The sequence below is a fragment of the Ochotona princeps genome, chromosome 1, assembly GCF_030435755.1.
Source record: "Ochotona princeps isolate mOchPri1 chromosome 1, mOchPri1.hap1, whole genome shotgun sequence".
NCBI lineage: Eukaryota > Metazoa > Chordata > Mammalia > Lagomorpha > Ochotonidae > Ochotona > Ochotona princeps.
Genome location: NC_080832.1, coordinates 6,439,664 through 6,458,754, shown reverse-complemented (window position 1 = coordinate 6,458,754; position 19,091 = coordinate 6,439,664). Strand labels below are relative to the sequence as shown.

The 19,091-nt window shown below is 57.8% G+C and overlaps 1 protein-coding gene across 1 annotated transcript; it reads left to right on the top strand.

Moving 5' to 3' along the window:
- The first annotated feature begins 950 nt into the window (after positions 1–950).
- LOC101516946 (solute carrier family 22 member 1) lies at positions 951–19,091 on the top strand. Its single transcript, XM_058670739.1, has 11 exons — positions 951–1,459; positions 5,287–5,390; positions 6,173–6,327; positions 7,074–7,242; positions 8,396–8,510; positions 9,670–9,776; positions 10,734–10,948; positions 14,029–14,137; positions 15,916–16,028; positions 16,977–17,076; positions 18,986–19,091. Exons 1-11 carry the CDS (start codon positions 1,049–1,051, stop codon positions 19,050–19,052), a joined length of 1,665 nt encoding a protein of 554 aa, XP_058526722.1. The 5' UTR covers positions 951–1,048; the 3' UTR covers positions 19,053–19,091.

Here is a 19,091-nt window from a genome sequence, read left to right as displayed (position 1 = left end):
CAGGCTTGTGCACCCAAGGCCAGCCTGCCTGTGTCCCTCCCTCTGCTTCCACCTGCCCCTGGTAAGGTGTCTGTTGGGCCCAGGAGCCAGTGTTGCCCACTCCCCCGAGGAACCCAGTGCTGCCCACCGCCATGGCCCTGGCTTTGTCCTTTATCGAGTCAACCACCTTCATTGGATTGTGAGCTGCATGGAGTTAGGGACTGTCCCATCTCTTGGTCCCAGAGCCTAGCACCCTGCCTGAAACGTCCAGGGACCAGGCACAAAACATGTGTGTCGAGGGGGCACAGGAATTTATGTGTGTGCTGGAAGGGGTCCCTTGGGCAGCCAGAGGCAGCTGGATAAGAGAAGGGCAGAGCAAATTCAAGTTTCAGCAGAGACCCTGGGAGCGGTTTTTGCCCCTCTCAGGCTGTTTTCCCAGGTGCAGCGCATGCATCTCCAACTCCGGGGCTGCAGGAAGAGAGGCCTCGCTCCTGCAAGCCTCGGCCCCACAGGCGTTCTGCAAACCCAGGCAGGCGTTGCTGCCCCAACCCTCACTCAGTGGGCCCGCTTCCTCTCTGTGGAGTGCCTGCGGTCGGTTGGTTGCTGCTCCCTTTTCCGTGAATTTGTGGGTCCCTCAGGGAGACCAACAGAGCCCAGGTCTCCTTGGGAAAGGCAGCTGCTGCGAGGAACTTGCGGAGGTGTCACAGAGCCTGCAGCCAGCCGAGCTGCCGGTCGGCCGTCTCTGAATTACGTCTGGGCTGTAAAGTCTGGATGGGTCCTCGAGAGGTGCGGCCACAACAGCATGAATTCCCCGGGGGCTGCCACGGGCTCCCCTTGTGTCTTCCCCATAAAGCAAACAGCACGGCTGCCAGTTTTGCGCCTTCCATCTTGGCCCTGGCCCCAGTAGTCAGGGTAAAAGGTCATCTTTAGTTGGTCACTTTCCAGCCGCGTCATGCTGGGGCAACGACTCCACTTCAAACCACCCCAGTTCAGCAAAATTTAAACGAGACACTGAAGGCAGCCAGCGCAGAGCAGGTCAGGCCGAGCAGGTGCCAGGGCCCTTACCACTATGCCCTCTGTGGACGATGTGTTGGAGCAGATTGGGGAGTTTGGCTGGTTCCAGAAGCGAACCTTCCTCATCCTGTGCTTTATCTCCATCATCCTAGCCCCCATCTATGTGGGCATCGTCTTCCTGGGCTTCACCCCGGACCACCACTGCCGGAGCCCCGGGGTGGCTGAGCTGAGCCGCCGCTGCGGCTGGAGCCCCGAGGAGGAGCTCAACTACACAGTGCCCGGCCTGGGTGAGGCCGATGGGGCCTTCCTCCGCCAGTGCATGCGCTATGAGGTGGACTGGAACCAGAGCTCCCTGAGCTGCGTGGACCCACTGGCCAGCCTGGCTCCCAACAGAAGCCACCTGCCGCTGAGTCCGTGTGAGCACGGTTGGGTGTATGACACGCCCGGCTCTTCCATCGTCACCGAGGTAGGAACCGCCTCTAGATTCTAGCATTTGGAGGGGGGAGTTGAGAGGGGTGAGCTTTGGAGGCAGGGAGGGACAGGAGGCAAGTCTTGGGTAGTTCGGTTCTCCAGCAGGGAAGCGGTAGGGGTTCCTGTGTCCTATGTACCTAGCAGGGTCTAGCCGCTGCCCACTCCTCTCTGCTGCCATCACCTGCGAATCCCAGGTGTGATTCAAGTCCATCGGGAGTCCAGGGACACCTTCTCCTTCTGCCCTGCCAGCTTCTCCCAGGACCTGCAGAACTGGGCAGCTTATACCCTGCCCAGGAGTGGTGACAAGGGACCCGCATGTGGGCCACTAGGCTGGTGCATCTGTGCTGCTGCCAGCTGAGCACCCCCAGGAGCTCTCTTGCTTCTCTGAGCATTTGTGGTACAAAGGTCTGCTGGGAACCTAGGAAAACCCTGAGCATCAGGAGCATAGCTTCCTGGAGTGCCCCCAGGTGTGGTCTCTTGCAGTAGCCAGAGGCCTGCAAGGAAGAGGCTGGCATTGGCATGGGCTTTTCAGCTTGCCTTGCCTCTTGGCTCCTGACATCTCCTTGCCTTTATCCTTCTCTGTTCAGCCTTGCCAGGGTTAGGGCAGTCGCTGGAGGGAGCTGTCATATCTGGTTGGCTTTGTGTACCACCTGCTTACCTGGGAGCAGCATTGGTGCTGGTGCTGGTGTGGCACTCTCTGCATGTCTGGCAGGGATTCCTGGCTTCCAGCACAGGATGATAAACTTGATCAATCACCTGTCTGTTGCCCAGCTTGACACTGGCATTTCTACCAGGCATTCCGGGGGTATAGTGGGCTGGGGATGCAGCCATGGCTCATTCAGTGAGCCCTGGGTTAGTGGGAGATGGGGTCCTGCTGCAAGCTGAGAGAGATGGAGGTTCCTGGGAGGAGAGGCCAGGGTTGTGCATGGTCAGCAAGGAAGGAGAACCATGGGGAGTGGAGGGGAGGAAATCCCAGGAGTTCCGGCTCAGAGAGAGAAAGATGTGTCTGTGCAGGAGCTGTGGAGGAAGGGGGAATGATGGAGGCGACTTCTCACATCGGAGCCAGGACACAGAGTGCCCCGTGTGGGGGATGCCCAGTTCCACCTGTTACAGGGCTGATCCAGTCCTCAGGATCGTTAAGTGCCAGACAATGCCTCATATTTGGTGCTGTGAGACCAGGAAGACCCAGGATACATTTCTTTCTTGGGAGGCTCCAGGTGATCTGGGTGCAGAGGGTCAGGTGGGGACTTGCCCCCTGGTGGCTCTCGGTGGCTTTCAGCCGGTGCCTGTCCCACCCTTGTCCACGGCAGATTGCTGTGAGGGAATACAGGACTAATGTTTAACCTGGCCCTGCCTTGGACGTTGGAACTTGCATGAACGCCAAGGGAATTAACGTGTTTGTCCTAGAGGATGACTCCAAGCCCTGGGCTTAGGGCCCTGGGGGATCTCGGGGGTCTCTGCTGAGTGAATGTGGGCATTTCCTGACTGCTGACCTAAGGGAAGGCCAGGCCAGGGGGCCACTGGCTGTCAGCAGCCCTGGACACAGGAGCGAAGAAAAGCTGCAGGCTGTGATGAGAGGCAGGTGGTTCTGTCTCAAAGCACCACACTCCAAGGCTCCCAGCTCTCTAATTAGCAAGAATCCCACGTGGCTGTTGTAGCATCGTGATTTGGAAACATGGTCCTGCTCCCCCTTCAGCTGTGCTGATGGCATAGAGGGCTGAGGAGCTCCTCTCCCTGCCTGTGACCAACCTTGGATCCCTCAGGCCACATGTCCTCTTTTTGGAGGGTCATGAATTTGCCTGATTGCAATGGAGTGGAGGGAGGGGAAGCCTGTGGCTTGGGGATAGAGGAGGTGTGGCCAGTTTGCAAGTCTGGCGGGGGAGCCAGTGCATAGCTTAGGGCAGTGGTGGTGGCAGGGGAGCCAGAGGGGCTGTCTCCTGCTGGGAAACAAATGACATCTGCCAGACACTGACCAGCAAAGACAAGAAGGAGAGCCAAGCATCCATTTCCAGGAATGCTGGCACCTGGGGGCAGCATTTCCACTGGTGTACCCCCAAATGGGGGCGTCAGGGAAATCTAGCCCAGGCATGCCATCACCTGGTGCCACGTGGGTGTAGGTGGGAAGTTGTGGACATAGGCTGTCAGGCAACCAGGTAATACCCAGAACTGCACATGATGCTGGTGGGAAGTTAGGTTTTAAACTAATAGATCTACTTATTTTATTTGAAAAGTAAAGTCACACATACACACACACACACACACATACACACACACATCTTCCATCCACTGGTCCATGTCCCAAATTGCTGCAGTGACTGTGGCAGGCTGCAGCCAGAGCCTAGAACTCCGTCTGGGTCTCCTGGATGGATGCAGACACCCAAGCACTTGGCCCATCCTAGGCTCATGAACCGGGAGCTGGATCAGAAGTGGAGCAGCTGGGACTTGAACCAGTGCCTCAATGCCAGGGCCCAAGCTGAATGTTAGACAAAAATGCATTGGCTCTAATGGAATGGATAAGAGCAAGCCTGGGAAGGACTTGTCTTCCTGTACCCCTCTATGGCATCACCAATCGGCGGTGGGAGGGGTCCACTCCTCCTGAAAGTCAGTGTGAACATGGAGTTCTGCCGAAATCTCAGAGAACAAAGAGTTTGTGGCAAGAACTGATCAGTTGGTGACAGTCGCAGCCTGCCTGGGTCCAGAGTCCTCGAGGCTCCAGGTGTTTGAACATTGGGCTGTGACAGGGCATGGCTCAAGCTGGCAGCAAGACCGGACCGAGGGTGTGAGTGTGAGCTGGGGGGACGCAGGCCTAGGGGGACGCAAAGCCAGCCTTGGGACTCAGAACCAAATGGCTTGTTCTCTACCAAAATGGTCACACAGGGCTTGTCCCGTTCAACACCTGCAGCAGCCCTGGGATATAACTGGGCAGGGGCTATAGCCCAAGCTGCTGTCGCCCTGGACAGTGCCTTGTTTAGGTGGTCACCGATCTCAAGTGTGTGTGGGGAGTGGGCAGGCAGGTGTGACACAGACAACTCCTCTTCCTGCAGCCCGTCCTTCCTGCACCTCAGCTCTGCAGCAGAAGTGGCCAAGCTACTTGTGCAGGTAGCCCTTGCCCCATGTCTGGGCAGAGGCCAGTGTTGCTGTGCCTTGGGCCATGAGCAGGTCCTTGTCCCTGGTTTTTGCTCCATCTGCTGGTCTGTTCACAGTAACTGTCCATTCTGAGTTGAAAATGGATCCCCCCCAGACCCTCCTCTGTGGGTGCCAAGCACAGAGCCACCAAGGACGAGCGTGAACAGGAAGTAGGAATTGGAAGCGGAGTTGGGATTCACACTCGGACTCTCCGACATGGGCTGTGGGGGTCCCACGCAGTGTCCCAATTGCTGGCTATTCAGAAAGCACTTAATTATTGGTAGAATTCTTCTAACTAGTATGTAGCTAGTGGAGGATCTTTGGCCGGGCCCAGAAAACATGCTTTTTTTTTGGCTTCAGTTCAGGAAGATGGCTCAGATGTGTTTCCTTCTCTGTTGACTTGTCTTTCTCGTCCTCCGACAATAAAGTGAATGGCACAGCACATGACAAGGGGCCCTCTTGTTATTGTCAGGTGGTAGTCACACCCAATATCAGGCACACTGGGACCCACTGGGAGTCCTCAGCAGCCCTGGGTTGTATTTCATGAGAACGTGTGGGAGGACATGGGATGCCAAGTGTGGGGAGGCGGGTCTGCTCGTTGCCTGGAGTGTGGACAGAGGGGGCAGCGGTGGCCTGGACTCATGCTGGGTCCTGTGCTGTGGCTTCTCCTGGTGTGCACATGCGGTGCGGCTACAGTTCAACCTGGTGTGCGCCGATGCCTGGAAGGTGGACTTGTTCCAGTCCTGTGTCAACCTGGGCTTCTTCCTCGGATCCCTGGGCATTGGCTACATCGCAGACAGGTATGTAACTGCCCTGCCTTTCATGCAGGAACCAGGGAGCACGTGACTGGGGTTGGGGGCAGGGGTGCCATGGCCCTTGTGCTGTGCCCATGGTGTGTGCAGATGGCAGGGGGATCAAAGCCAAGGTCATGCTCTTAGCAGGTGGTGGAGGTAAGCCATCTCAAAGTGGGGGAGAGTGAACCAGGGACAGATGGCTGCAACTATATGTAGGAGCTAGGCATGGGCTGCGGCATACGCAGGAGGGGTGGCGGGCAGGCAGATGCTGTAAGGTGAGCTCAGAGCTGTGACCGGGGAACTCTGTGTCTGGAGCCTGCCCCCAGGTGTTAATGTTCACAGCTTTGGTAATGGGCCGGAAGGGTACAGGGCAAGAAGGGGCGCAGAGGTGAGGAGGGCAGGTGCATGGGCAAAGGAACCTTAGATGGGGTGAGTTAGTTGGGAGAGCACACAGAGTAGAGGCTTCACGCAGGGAGACTGCGCCGTGGAGGTTAAAAAGGGCCTGTGCTGGGTGTCTGTCTCAGCACCTGCCGCAATGCCATCTGTGGGGAAGGAAGGCCGTAAGGGTGCCAAGGTGACCACTGAGGACTATACTGCTCTGGGCACAGCTACTGTGAGGCTGGCTGGCCTGACTGGGGACTGGCCTTGAGACGTGGGCAGTTTACGTCAGCAGAGCACAGAGCTGGGGTCGGCCTCATGCGGGCACTGCCTTCTGCCCCCTTGTCCCCCACCCTGCTTGCCGGTCTCAGGATCCCTTGTGCCCACTGCTGGTTTCTCTGTTGCTGCAGGTTTGGTCGCAAGCTGTGTCTCCTGCTGACCACACTGATCTGCGCCGTGTCGGGGGTGCTCATGGCTGTGGTGCCCGACTACACATCCATGCTGCTCTTCCGTCTGCTGCAGGGCCTGGTCAGCAAGGGCAGCTGGATGTCCGGCTACACACTGAGTAATGATGTGGGCACAGCACATCCCTCCCACTGCCCCATCCCATCTCCACAGGCCACAGCTCCTGCACCTGCCTCCGGCCACTGCTTCTCTAAGTCCAAGTCACAAAGCCCTCTGGGGCCCCCAGGGCAACCCCAGTCCCTTCCCCCTGCCTTTTCTCAAGACCTCTGGCCACTGGGACTCCTTGCAGCTGCTGAGCACTGCAGGTCACTGTGCAGGTTGCTCTTGCATTGATAGCATTCACCGTGTCCTCAAGTCAGGAGCTCCTGGGCCTCCCTGCCACAGGGCCCCCCTGTGAAGCTGCCACCCTGCACTTGCCATACCCTATGTCCCTTCCCACCCATCCTAACATGGCACCCCCTGTACTCGCCTTCTGCCCCTTCTCATGAGAAGCTGGGTACCATGGTGGGGACTCTGTGAATGGGGGTCCCCAGGGTAGTACCAGAGTCCTTGAAGGCCCTGGAAGGTACCCGCCAAGCTCAGGGACAGGGCTGGGTTCTGAGATATGGCCCTCTTCCAGTGTGGCCAAAGTGCTGAATCATGACAGGAAGAGGAATGGGGGCAGATAAGGCGACTTAATAGGTGAGAGTTGGGGCTCTCACAGCCTAGGGAAGGAGTGTTGGAGGACACCAGAGAGCAAAGCCAGGGCAAGTGGGGATGGGGGTAGTGCTGAGGCTGCAGCTGCTTGGAGGCCGGGACCTTGGCTTCCTCCCACAAGCCCCATGTGACCACACACATGTCTCCCAGTCACAGAGTTCGTTGGCTCGGGCTACAGGAGGACTGTGGGGATTCTATACCAGGTGGCCTTCACCGTGGGGCTGATGGCCCTCTCAGGCATCGCCTATGCCATCCCGCACTGGCGCTGGCTGCAGCTGACTGTGTCTCTGCCTACTTTTTTGTGCCTCTTGTACTACTGGTAATGCTATCCCTTGGTGTGCTTGGGGGAGGGGGCTTGGGTTGGTTTCTGGGCCCTCATGGGCTGTCTCCAAGGGCCGAGTCCTCTGCACTGCTGGGGCACAATACCCACACACCACGTGTGCTGTGTGGGCCACTCTGGCATTACCTTGGCAGCCGTCAGGACTCCGTCCTCAGCAGGAGCTGTTTCACAGCCGCATCCCCCTGGATGAAGGCTCACGGGGCTGCCCACGGCGCAGACAGAGGGTGCGGCTGTCTGCATCTTCCTGGATGCCGACCACAGAGGGGTGGGCCTTGCTCCAGGCGGCTTTCCCTGGCTGTGGGCAGTCTTGGAGGGTGGCTGAGCGTGGCACTGTCTGGGGAAGGTGTGCACAATTTGGGTCTAAGGCATGACAGGTGTCGCTTGTGGCCTGTGCCCCATTCCCAGGGTCTGAAAGGGAAGACAGCTCTGGTTTTGAGCTGGAGGGCTAGGGCACGCAGGGGGCAGCTCACTTAGGCACCTGTTGTCACCATGGGTGGCGAAGACCCAAGTCCTTGGGCCATCTTCTGCCGCTTTCCCAGGCCACTAGCAGGGAGCTGCATTGGAAATGTGCTCCCCTACGGGCTGCCAAGGCTTAACCTGCTCTTCTACCATCCTGACCCAAGCGTCAGGAAGCTGAGAGTGTACTTGAGTTTCCAAAGGAACCCGATGTCCCCACATCCTCAGCTTGTAACATCTTTGTCCCGTCCACACTGGCAGCATGGTGTCCAACGGTTTTAAAGGAAAAGTGCAGACACACACACGTTGGGGCTTGGCAAAGGCTCTGGGAACTGGCCGACAGCCCTTACATTACCTGGAGCTGTGCCTGCACAGTGTGGAGGACAGGTAGCACGTGGGCGTTTCCTCCAGGCAGGTATTCAGCTGCCAGGGGAGACAGGGCGCTCTGCTCCCCAGAGGGAAAGCCTCCAAGGTTCCCACCTGCTCTGTGCCTCTTTGTAGGCAGGTGGCCCTGGAGAGTGAGCGACCCCCCAGGGCCTCCCGCACGCCCGGCTGTGGCCAGTAGGCAGCAACTCTGGGTCCTTTGGCCCTCTGGGAAACTGCAGTCCCCAGGTGCTGAGAGGTTGGGCCTTGGGAGCCCATAAGAATGTCCTCTAGTGGCGAGCTGCATCCGCAGGTGTGTACCCGAGTCCCCGCGGTGGCTGCTGTCCCAGAAGAGAAACGTGGAGGCGGTCAAGATCATGGACAGCATTGCTCAGAAGAATGGGAAGCCGTCTCCGGCTGACCTAAAGGTGGTAAAGCTCGTGGGCTTGGCCCGGGCTTCGGAGCTGGGCATCCCCAGGGGTAGAGGAGACTGGGGTGTGTGTGGAGGGGGTATGGGTACCCCCGTACAGCTGGTGTGTGTGTTGAGGGGGGCCCCTGCACAGCTGTGTGTGGGTGTGGGTGTCCCCTGTACAGCTGTGTGTGTGTTGAGGGCGGGCCCCTGTACAGCTGTGTGTGTGTGTGGGTGTTCCCTGTACAGCTGGGGTGTGTGTTGAGGGCAGGCCCCTGCACAGCTGTGTGTGTGTGTGGGTGTTCCCTGTACAGCTGGGGTGTGTGTTGAGGGCGGGCCCCTGCACAGCTGTGTGTGTGTGTGGGTGTTCCCTGTACAGCTGGGGTGTGTGTTGAGGGCGGGCCCCTGCACAGCTGTGTGTGGGTGTGGGTGTCCCCTGTACAGCTGGGGTGTGTGTGTGTATGTGTCCCCTGTATAGCTGTGTGTGTGTATGTGTGTGTGTCCCCTGCACAGCTGTGTGTGGGTGTGGGTGTCCCCTGCACAGCTGGGGTGTGTGTGTGTATGTGTCCCCTGTATAGCTGTGGGTGTGTATGTGTGTGTGTCCCCTGCACAGCTGTGTGTGGGTGTGTGTGTTCCCTGTACAGCTGGGGTGTGTGTTGAGGGGGGGCCCTGTACAGCTGTGTGTGTATGTATGTGTGTCCCCTGCACAGCTGTGTGTGGGTGTGGGTGTCCCCTGTACAGCTGTGTGTGTGTGTGTGTGTTCCCTGTACAGCTGGGGTGTGTGTTGAGGGGGGGCCCTGTACAGCTGTGTGTGTGTATGTGTGTGTGTCCCCTGCACAGCTGGGGTGTGTGGGTGTGGGTGTCCCCTGTACAGCTGTGTGTGTGGGTGCCCCCTGCACAGCTATGTGTGTGTGTGGGTGCCCCCTGTACAGCTGGGGTGTGTGTTGAGGGGGGGCCCTGCACAGCTGTGTGTGTATGTGTGTGTGTCCCCTGTACAGCTGTGTGTGTGTGTGTGGGTGCCCCCTGTACAGCTGTGTGTGTGTGTGTGTGTGTGCCCCCTGTACAGCTGGTGTGTGTGTTGAGGGGGGGCTCTGCACAGCTGTGTGTGTGTGTGTGTGTGTGTGTATGTGTCCCCTGTGCAGCTGGGTTGCTGCTGATGCTTCGCTCTCCCCTCGCAGTTGCTGTCTCTGGAAGAGGATGTCACGGAGAAGTTGAGCCCTTCCATGGCCGACCTGTTCCGCACGCCCAACCTCAGGAAACACACCTTCATCCTGATGTTCCTGTGGTGAGGACACACGCACACACCCCAGGGCTGCCAGCAGCTGGGGCTCCCAGGCTGAAGCCAGAAGTTGGGAACTCCATCCAGCTCCCACATGGGTGGCAGGGCCTGATGGCTCTTGGGGTGCACATGAGCAGGAAGCTGGGATTTGCCAGGGAACAATGAGTGACAGCTCACAGGCAGCCAGCAGGCACGCAGGCAGGTCCTTCACAGGGACGTGCACTTTATGGGTTCTGCCACAAGGTGGCAGGTGTGCACAGTGGTGAACCCATTTGTCAGCCCTTCAAAGCTACTTGCCTCCCTCCTGGTTCTCAGGCTGTTTGTGACCCAGGACAGCTGGGGTTTGGGGCATCTGTACCCAGGCTTCTTGGGGTTGGTCTCTGTGCCGACCGGGGTGGAGCTGTTACAGAGGAGACGGTGAGGCCTCCAGCCAGCCCGACTGCACTTTGGAGCAGGTGCTACCGTCTCGCCCTCCCAAGTCCTGTCTCACTAGCCAGGTGCCGATGTGGTCATGAATATTCCAGCTCCCCAGATAACATTGTCTCCCCAGAGGGGTGGCTTGAGGGAGCCACGAGGCTGGGCCCCGCAGTTGGGGCACCACAGCTGCATGGGCACGTTTGTGCATGAGCTTAGTGGGAGGGACTGCGATGATCTCCTTTAGCGCCGAGGCCCAAAGAGGTGGGTTAACAACCTGGAGGTCACATGTTTTCTATGGCCATCTCACACCCAAACCTGCTGCCTCACAGTGGCACGCCCTGTGACGGCGTGGCCAGGGACTGGATGCTGGGGTGTAGAGTAGCAGCGAGTGCTGAGGGCCGTCCTGCGAGTCCTGGCCCATCGCTGGCCTACCTGGGCCTGCCTGCCTGCCAGCGCCCTCTTCTCCAGCTCCAGAACATTCTCACTCAGGCAGGCTCTTTCCATGGGACTGGCCATCACATGTGACTGTGCCCCCTCCCGGTCCAGGTTCACCCTAGCCATGCTCTACCAGGGCATCATCTTGCGCATGGGGGCCACGGCTGACAACCTCTACATGGACTTCTTCTACTCTTCTCTGGTCGAGTTTCCTGCAGCTGTCATCATCCTGGTCTGTGTCGACCGTGTGGGCCGCATCTACCCCATGGCCGTGTCCAACCTGGCAGCCGCGGCAGCCTGTATCATCTTGATTTTCATCCCCCAGGGTGAGTGGCACATCCTGGGCATTCTGCAGGGGCTTGCCGGGGGCAGGAGCTGTGCTGGGTCCCTCTGGCGGGGCTCTGGGATCGGGGCAGGGGGGTCCCCTTCACCTGGGCATTCGCTGTTAGTGGATGTCTCGTGGAAGTGTAGCAAATAGGTGAGGAGCGCATTCGAAGCGCACAGCTCCGCAGGTTTCCCTGGAGTGGACCCAGGGAGCAGGCGCGAGGGCAGGCCAGCTTAGCTGCTGGGGTGCTGCAGTGATCTCTCATTTTGAATTGTGCCCCGTGCACCTGTTGTTCCACTGCTGATGGTTGCTTGTGTGACTTGTTTTCAAAAGATTATTTTACTTCAAAGTTTTAGTTACACAGAGGGGGAGAAACAAAGAGAGAGAGAGAGAGAGAGAGAGAGAGATCTTCCATCTACTGGTTCATTTCCTGAACAGTTGTAATGGGAAAAGCTGGTTGGTCTGCAGCCAGGACCCGGGAGCTTCCTCCATGTTTCCCGTGTGGGTACAGAGTCCCAAGGCCTTGGGTAATCCTCTACTTCTTTCCAAGGTCATTAGCAGGGAGCTAAACTGGAAGTGGGGGAGCTGGAACTCGAATTCCCCTATGGAGTACCAGTGTTGCAGACAGAGGAACAGCCTGTTACACTACCATGCTGGCCTCAATTATTATTATTATTATATTATTATTATTTGAGAGATAGTGGGAGAGGTCCTTCATTTGCTGGTTTGCTTTTCCAAATGGCTGTTAGAGCCAGGGCTGGTTGGGCCAGGCTAATCCAGGAGCTCCGTCCTGGTCTCCCACATGGGTGGCAGCGGCCAAGCACTTGGGTTGTCACCGGCTGCCTTGGCAGGGAGCTGGATCAGAAGTGGAGCAGCCAGAACTGGAGTGTCTCCTCCGACAGGGGATGCATGACAAACGGCGACTTAACCTGCTGTGTCACATGCCAACCCTGCCACTCATGTCCCTCCCAGCACATGCCTGTTGGCTTACCGCTGCGTGAGCGCTCTCATCATGTGGTTTTGGCGCTGGGCACAAGGCTTTGTTTTCCTGGCCGTGTGTCTGTGAGCACCACTGGCCCCGGGGGAGATTGGGAATTAGCTTGGCAGATGCGGCCAGCTCTCCAAAACACTTACTCTTCATTTATCACAGACGTGTTCTGCTTGCCCGCCGCCTCACCGACACTCCCCGAGTCTGTTCTTGTCTTTTTCTGTAAATTTATTTATTTCTATTGGAAAGGCAGATTTACAGAGAGGAGAGACACAGAGAAAGAGCTTCCATCTGTTGTTCAGTCCCCAAGTGCCAAAACTGCCAGAGCTGAGCTGATCTGAAACCAGGAGCCACGAGCTTCTTCTGGGTCTTCCACGTGGGTACAGGGTCCCAAGGCTTTGGATCGTCTTCTGTTGCTTTCCTAGGTCACAAGCAGGGAACTGGATGGGAAGTGGAGCAGCCAGGACACAAATGGGTGCCCATATGGGATGCTGGCACTTGTGGGTGGAGAATTAGCCAGTTGAGCCATTGCACTAGGCCCGAGGTTGGTGGCTGTGGGCTTTCGCCTGTGGTTCCTCCCAGCTGAGGGGAACCAAGTGGCTTGTGAAGATGGAGCCCTCGCTGCACCCTTTGCTCTGCGACTCCCCCTGTGTGTGCTGGTCTCTTGAATTGTGTTGGCAGTGTCTTTGCAGCATGCCAGGGAAAATGTCCCCCAAAATCTCAGTGTTCTGCAGAACTGGGGCTGAGAATGCCTCGGGGCGAAGAAGAGAGCTTGCTCACCTTGCTCACCTTGCCTCCTTCAGGGGTGGTGGAGGTCGCGGTACCGAGAAGACAGGCAGGGACAGAGAGTGGCTGACCTGGGACTTTCCCATCCTCTCTCACATTCGTGTCTTCACTTCTGGACCTGGGGCCAGACAACGAGGGGGCGGAGCTTTGGAAAGGGACAGTGCTGCGTGCCAAGAAGGATGCGGGTGATCCCGGGAGTGCTGGTCTGAACATGGCTCAGGCACTGTCCCTTCCAGGACCTTCCTCCCCCACTCCTCCTGTCCTCTCTGTTTGCCTCCAGCTCAGCTGCATCACAGTCCAAGGCTGTTCTTTGGGAGCTGCTTCAAGACCATGCACGTAGGGTTGGGATGCTCCTGCCCTGTGGAGCTGATGTTTGGGTGGGAGAAGGAAAGAGAGGGACTGGCAATGTGGCCTCATTCTTCCTGTGGTGCTCAGAGTTCGTGGGAGTCTGGGGAGAGGCTATGCCAGGTCGGTTGGGGGGTGACTTTGGAGTCATAGCTCCAGGGCACACAGGGGAGTGGCTGGACGGAGGTCTGAAGTGAGCCGGGAGCCAGTAGCTGTGGACTTTATTCTCAGGGTGGGAGGCACCTGCTGGTGGCAGGGACTAGGGGGCACTGGGCCTGACTGGTGTGTTGCATGAAGCTGGCAACCCCAGGAGGCAGGCAGTGTGGTGAAGGTGTGGCCGTGTGCCAGGCACCTGAGCCATCCCTGTGTCCTTCAGAAGTTGCAGGGGTTGTGGGCTTGCCGACAGCCTGGCCAGGGTCTGCACTGAGGCACAGAGACCCGGGATGGGGGCTGGCTTGCAGACAGGCCTCAGAGCTTCCATCCATAGCTGGTGTCTAGGGACAAGGGTCAGGTGTGTGACCTGTGACCTGCCTGGCCGTAGCCACTTGTGTTCTAGTGTGGGGGGCAGAATGGGAAGGTAAAAATGGGTGTGGACAACCCGGCTCTGGCCAGTGAAGGCTTCCAGGGCAGGAGCTTCTGGTCACCGAGACCCCTCACAGCAGCCTGCTTGGGGGAGATCAGGCCCCTCCCCTGTCTTCCTGTGCTTTCTGCTGAGATGCGCATCAGAAGGCAGGGGTGAGACGAGCCCACCTCGCAAGCTGGCCCGGCTCTGAGCTCCCATGCCTTCCACCCTGCGTCTCAGGGACCTGCGTGCCCGGGCTCCCCAGCCACCTGGCCCCGTCTTCCCTGCGTCTCAGGGAGCCGCGTGCCCGGGTCCCCCAGCCACCTGGCCCCGTCTTCCCTGCGTCTCAGGGAGCCGCGTGCCCGGGTCCCCCAGCCACCTGGCCCCGTCTTCCCTGCAGACCTGCACTGGCTGAATATCTTCCTGTCGAGCATCGGTCGCATGGGAGCCACCATTGTCCTGCAGATGATCTGCCTTGTGAACGCTGAGCTGTACCCCACATTCGTCAGGTGAATATGCGCAGATGGGGCAGGACGAGGTGGGGGACCCACATCTGCAGGCATGTCTATAGGGCCCTGAGGGCTCTCGTGTTTGGATTTTGGAGCATTCACTTTGACTTTCCTGGTGGAACACTCCTGACCCCCAAATCTGAAACCGAAACTCCTCCATCACGGATAGGGGTTGCCCGAGTTCTGCGACTGTGAAATCTCTTGCCGTCGTGTAGCGGTTCCCTCACCCTCTGTCCTCATACCGATGGTTTCTGAGGCCTGTGCAGCCTCCGGTCCCCGGCCACCTCGGAGCACGAGCCACTCAACTCCTCAGAGCCTTCCTTGTAAAATGTGGCATGTGGCACAGCCAAGTCCAGGCAGGCTGAGGCTCGCTCCAGCAGTTCTGAGTCCAGAGACTAAGCCAGCTGTGCCCAACAGTTCCACTGTCTCAGACACAGGGCCAGGGCTGACTCAGGTGTCAGCTGTCGCAGGTCCTGCTCAGGCCAAGTGACCTGTCCCTAAGGGTTTCTCAGTTACTGGGAGGAAAAGCCATTGCTTAGCGGTGACCTCTGTCTTGGTCTGCCCACACTCCCACGCATGTCCACACAACACAGAAGGGACATGGCTGTGCTTGAGGGGATGACATCTCAATGGCAGCAGGGGGCAGGATTCCATCACATGACAGCTTCCTGGGCACCCCAGATTTTTAAGACATATTTTTTCATTTTTGTTTCATATTTTTTCATTTTGTTTGAGCTACAAGAGGAGAGACAGAGAAAAAGAGCTTCTGTCCGCTGATTCCCCTGGCTCTCCCCTCCCCCCCACGAATGGCCACCATGGGTGGGGCTGAGCCAGTCCGAAGCCAGGAGCCAGGAACTCCTTGAGGTCTCCACGCAGGTCAGGGTCCCCAAGGCCTTGGGCCATACTCCACTGCTTTTCCAGGCCACAGGCAAGGAGCTGGATGGGAAGTGGAGCAGCTGGGACACAAAGCAGCATCCACATGGTAGCTGGTGAAGGATTAGCCAGTCAAAACATCTTGCCAGTCCCTGTCACTCCAAATTTAAACACCAAGTCCTTGGGCCCTGAACCCATGTGGGAGACCTGGAAGAAACTCTGGGCTCCTGGCTTCGGAACTGCTCAGCTCCAGCCATCATGGCCATTTGAGGAGTGAACCAGCAGGTAGAAGATCTTTGTCTCTACTTTTTTTCTCTGTAAAAATCTGCCTTTCCAGTAAAAATAAGTAAGTGTTTAAGAAACTATTGGGAATGCATTCCCTGGCCCTCACAGTGGAGTTCGAAGGCCCGAGGCACGGCTGCAATACTGGTAATGCTGGCATGTACAACTTGTTTGCACTGACAATAATGCTGCTGAGACAGCTGCAGGACTGAGGCGATCCACTCCCGCGTCCCATGCCTTGCTCTTGCCAGCCCCACCCCGTCTTCCCGTGTGCTTCCTCTGAAGGTCACAGCGCAGGGACAGGACTGCGGCGACCTGGAGCGATGAGGACCAGGGCTGGCCTCGCTGGCCTCCCCAGGCTGCCAGCCGCTGCTCCAGGTCTCCGCGGCTTGCGAGCTGCGAGCTAAGCAGGCACATCATATGTGTGAGAGGGCAGGCACTCTTGCCCCTGTCATGGGCAGCTGACTCAGACCAGCTCAAACCCTTGCCCGCTGTGTCCCCCACAAGCCTTGTGTCAGGGTCCCAGACTCCTCCTGATCCCTGCCATGGCTGAGCCGCTGCCCGCTGGGTGTAGCATGGTGCTGCCCTAGGTTAGTGGGGAGCTTATTCTCTGTGTTCTCCAGGAACCTCGGCGTGATGGTGTGCTCCGCCCTGAGCGACATCGGCGGCATCGTTGCCCCCTTCCTGGTCTTCAGGCTCATGGAGATCTGGCAGCCGCTGCCTCTCGTTGTTTTTGGTGAGGTGCCGGGAAGCCCCTGCGCTCCCTCTTCACAGCCAGCAGGGGGCAGTGGGGCTCAGGAGCACTGAACAGGTGGGGTTCCCAGCAAGCGGGCAGAAGGGCCGGGGGTGCATGAGCTGCAGGCATCTCCCCACTCGTCCAGTCCTACTTCAAGGGACAGGAACATGCCGCTCCCAGGAAGGGGCCAGAGATCATGGTCCTGGTCCTGAGCCAGTAACATCCTACATGGTACACTCCCAGGAGCCGTGTGACGTAGTCTCCTACTTGCTATGAATTTGATTCCCAACTCTTCTATATAACTTTATTTATTTATTTGAAAGTCTGAGTTAGAGAGAGAGAGAGGAGAGAGAGAGATCTGCCATTTGCAGGTTCATGCACTGGGTAACTGAATTGGCCAGAGTTGGGCCAGGACAAACCTAGGAGCCACATTTGAATCCCTCGTGTGGGTGGCAGGGACCTAAACACTTGGGCTCTCTTCCACAGCTCTTATCAGGTCATTGGGAGCTGGACTGAAAGTGGAGCAGTTTGCTGGCATCGCAGGTGTCGGCTTTATCTGTGATGCCACTGGTGCCGTGGCGCTGTGATGCCTGGCTCTGGCCGGCTCTAGGAAACTTGAAGATGTTAGACTATTACCCCTGTTCTGCTTTGGGGTCACAGTAATTGAGGACAGGCACAAGGAGACACACAGGCATCGAAGCGCTCCCTCGGTTCTCTGGGTTGGGCAAAGGGGGAGGTGACTCACACTCCATGGGACCTCCAAGCTCCTGTCTGCCTACTTGGTGGAGGACAACATGACTGTTCTTGTCGTGGATACAAGGGACAGGAGAGAAGACACAGGGAAGTAGGAAGAGGGCCCTTACTGCCCACGTATGGTGATGCTTACTCTCCATGCTTGTCTGTGCCTGGAGCTGCGTGAAGGTCCAAGTGCATCTGTTTCATTTGAAGGCGTACTGGGGCTGCTCGCCGGAGGGATGACGCTGCTGCTTCCCGAGACCAAGGGCGTGGCTTTGCCTGAGACCATTGAGGATGCAGAGAATCTCCGGAGGTGACGTCCTGGGACCTGGGGTGGGGCGCTGCACCTGCCCCGGGGAGGGGCCGGGGCTACTGCACACCTCCCTGTGATGTGGCTGGGGTAGGGCACTGCACACACACCCCGCCCCCCATTCTCTCAGCTTTTAAACCTTAGAGTGTTACTTGCATGTTTTGGCACAAGTTTATTCCCAAGGCTGCTACGTGGGGAAACACTGCACCCCTGTCATGGCTTCCAGGCGAGGACGGAAGAGGGTCCACACTTGTGGGGCTTCGGTTGATGGCTGTCTTGCAGGGTGGAGGCTCCTGTTTGTCAGGCATAGCACCCTAAAGTCAGCACCTCTGAACTGGGAACAAAGTAGCCGCTGTCCCCTCGGAACCGTTGGTTCCTGTTGGGGGGACTTTGTGAAGCAAGAAGCGTGACTTAAAGTCTTCCTTGTACCCTAGTGGAGCTTACAACAAAGAGCAGAGAAAGAACAGGGACATGGAAACAGTGTCTCAGGCCCTTCCAGGCTCAGCTCTGTTCCCAGTTGGGGTGCAGGCTTCCTTATAGTATGGAGACAGAATGTTTCATGGAGTCAGAAAGACCTGGGTTTCTATCCAGCCATGGCCCTGGGGATTGGAAGGTTATGGAACGTTGCCTGCACATAATAAGCCATAATCTAGACGTGAGAATCCGTGGAGGTGACCAAGCCCTTGCCAGGCACCTAGTAGGGGCTTGGTAAATCTCAGATTTTCTCGTCTCTTCCTGCAGACTGGACAAATTCCTCAGTGATCTCAAAGCTTAGCGTGCATGGGAATCATGCAAAGGAATTGCAAAAATGCACATCTCTTGGATTGTCCTTGACACGAATGGTGGGCCCCTGGCATCTCCACCCACGATGCCTGTCTGGATCAGGACCGTCTGATTTCTCAGTCCTCGACCCCGAGTGGTGGGAAGACCCACTGGTCCCCTGTTTCCTGATGGGACTGTCCTGTGGCCCAGGCTTGGAACCGGTCGCAGACAGTTTCAACTGCTTTGGGGTGTGGAGCATGGAGCACCAGCCTGGGGAACCAAGACTGGGGGTGCCTAGCAGGGAAAGAAGGTCTAGGCCAAGAGGCCCAAGCCTGACGAAGTCCCTGATGTCCTGGTCCCGCACATGTGGGACAAGGCGTCCTCACCCTGCAGTTTAATTAGGAATGCAGTTGTCTTTGACAAGGTTTTGCTGGTTTGCTTCCTCCTCTCAGCTTTCGTGCTGTGCTGAGTGGGGCTGAGCCCCTCGCCCTGTACCTGCTCTTCCCACCTGATGCTGGTGTACCGATTCTGTGGGAGTCCTGGGCTCTTGCCAAAGACAGCTTCTCCATTCCTCCTGCTCCCTCGCTGCAGGGAGGAGGCCAGGCAGGGCGGGTACAGGTGGAACCAGCTGACCTTGCTGAGGGCTGACCGCTCCAGCCGCATCGGTGGCACCTGCTGCCTACTCCCTGCAGCCTCTCAGGACCCCGTGAGGCAGGGCTGCTGCTGTGGAGCCTCTTCTGCAGGTGACGGGTGCATGCTCACGATGGTGAGAGGGGGAGGCAGTGAAGCCAGCCCAGGGCCACAGGCCTCTGGGCTGTGTGTTCTGTTGGAAGGGGCCATATGTACTACAGAGGCACTGGCTGTGCCCTGGTTCTAGCAATGGTTTCTAGAAAGACATTAGCCTTTGCATGTTGTTCTGGTGTCCAAGTCTCAGGAAACATTGCCCACTTGGATTTTTTTTGCCCCTCCTTATTGAAAACCCTTCTCAGCTCACAGGCCGCTTGTGTGAGCCGGTCCCTTGTCTGTGCTGTCTCTACGCCCACCCTCTCGTTTTAGGCTGAGCCTCATGCCTGGTGCAACGTGACCACTGCTTTTAACCCAGGCACTGTTCTTGACTGATTTTCACTTTTTCCCCTCTGTGTCCCTGCAGGAAAGACAAGCCCAAAGAGAACAAGGTTTACCTCCAGGTGCAAACATCAGAGCTCAGAAGCCCCTAGGGCAGCACCTGGTGACCCCTACAGAAAAGCTGCCACAGC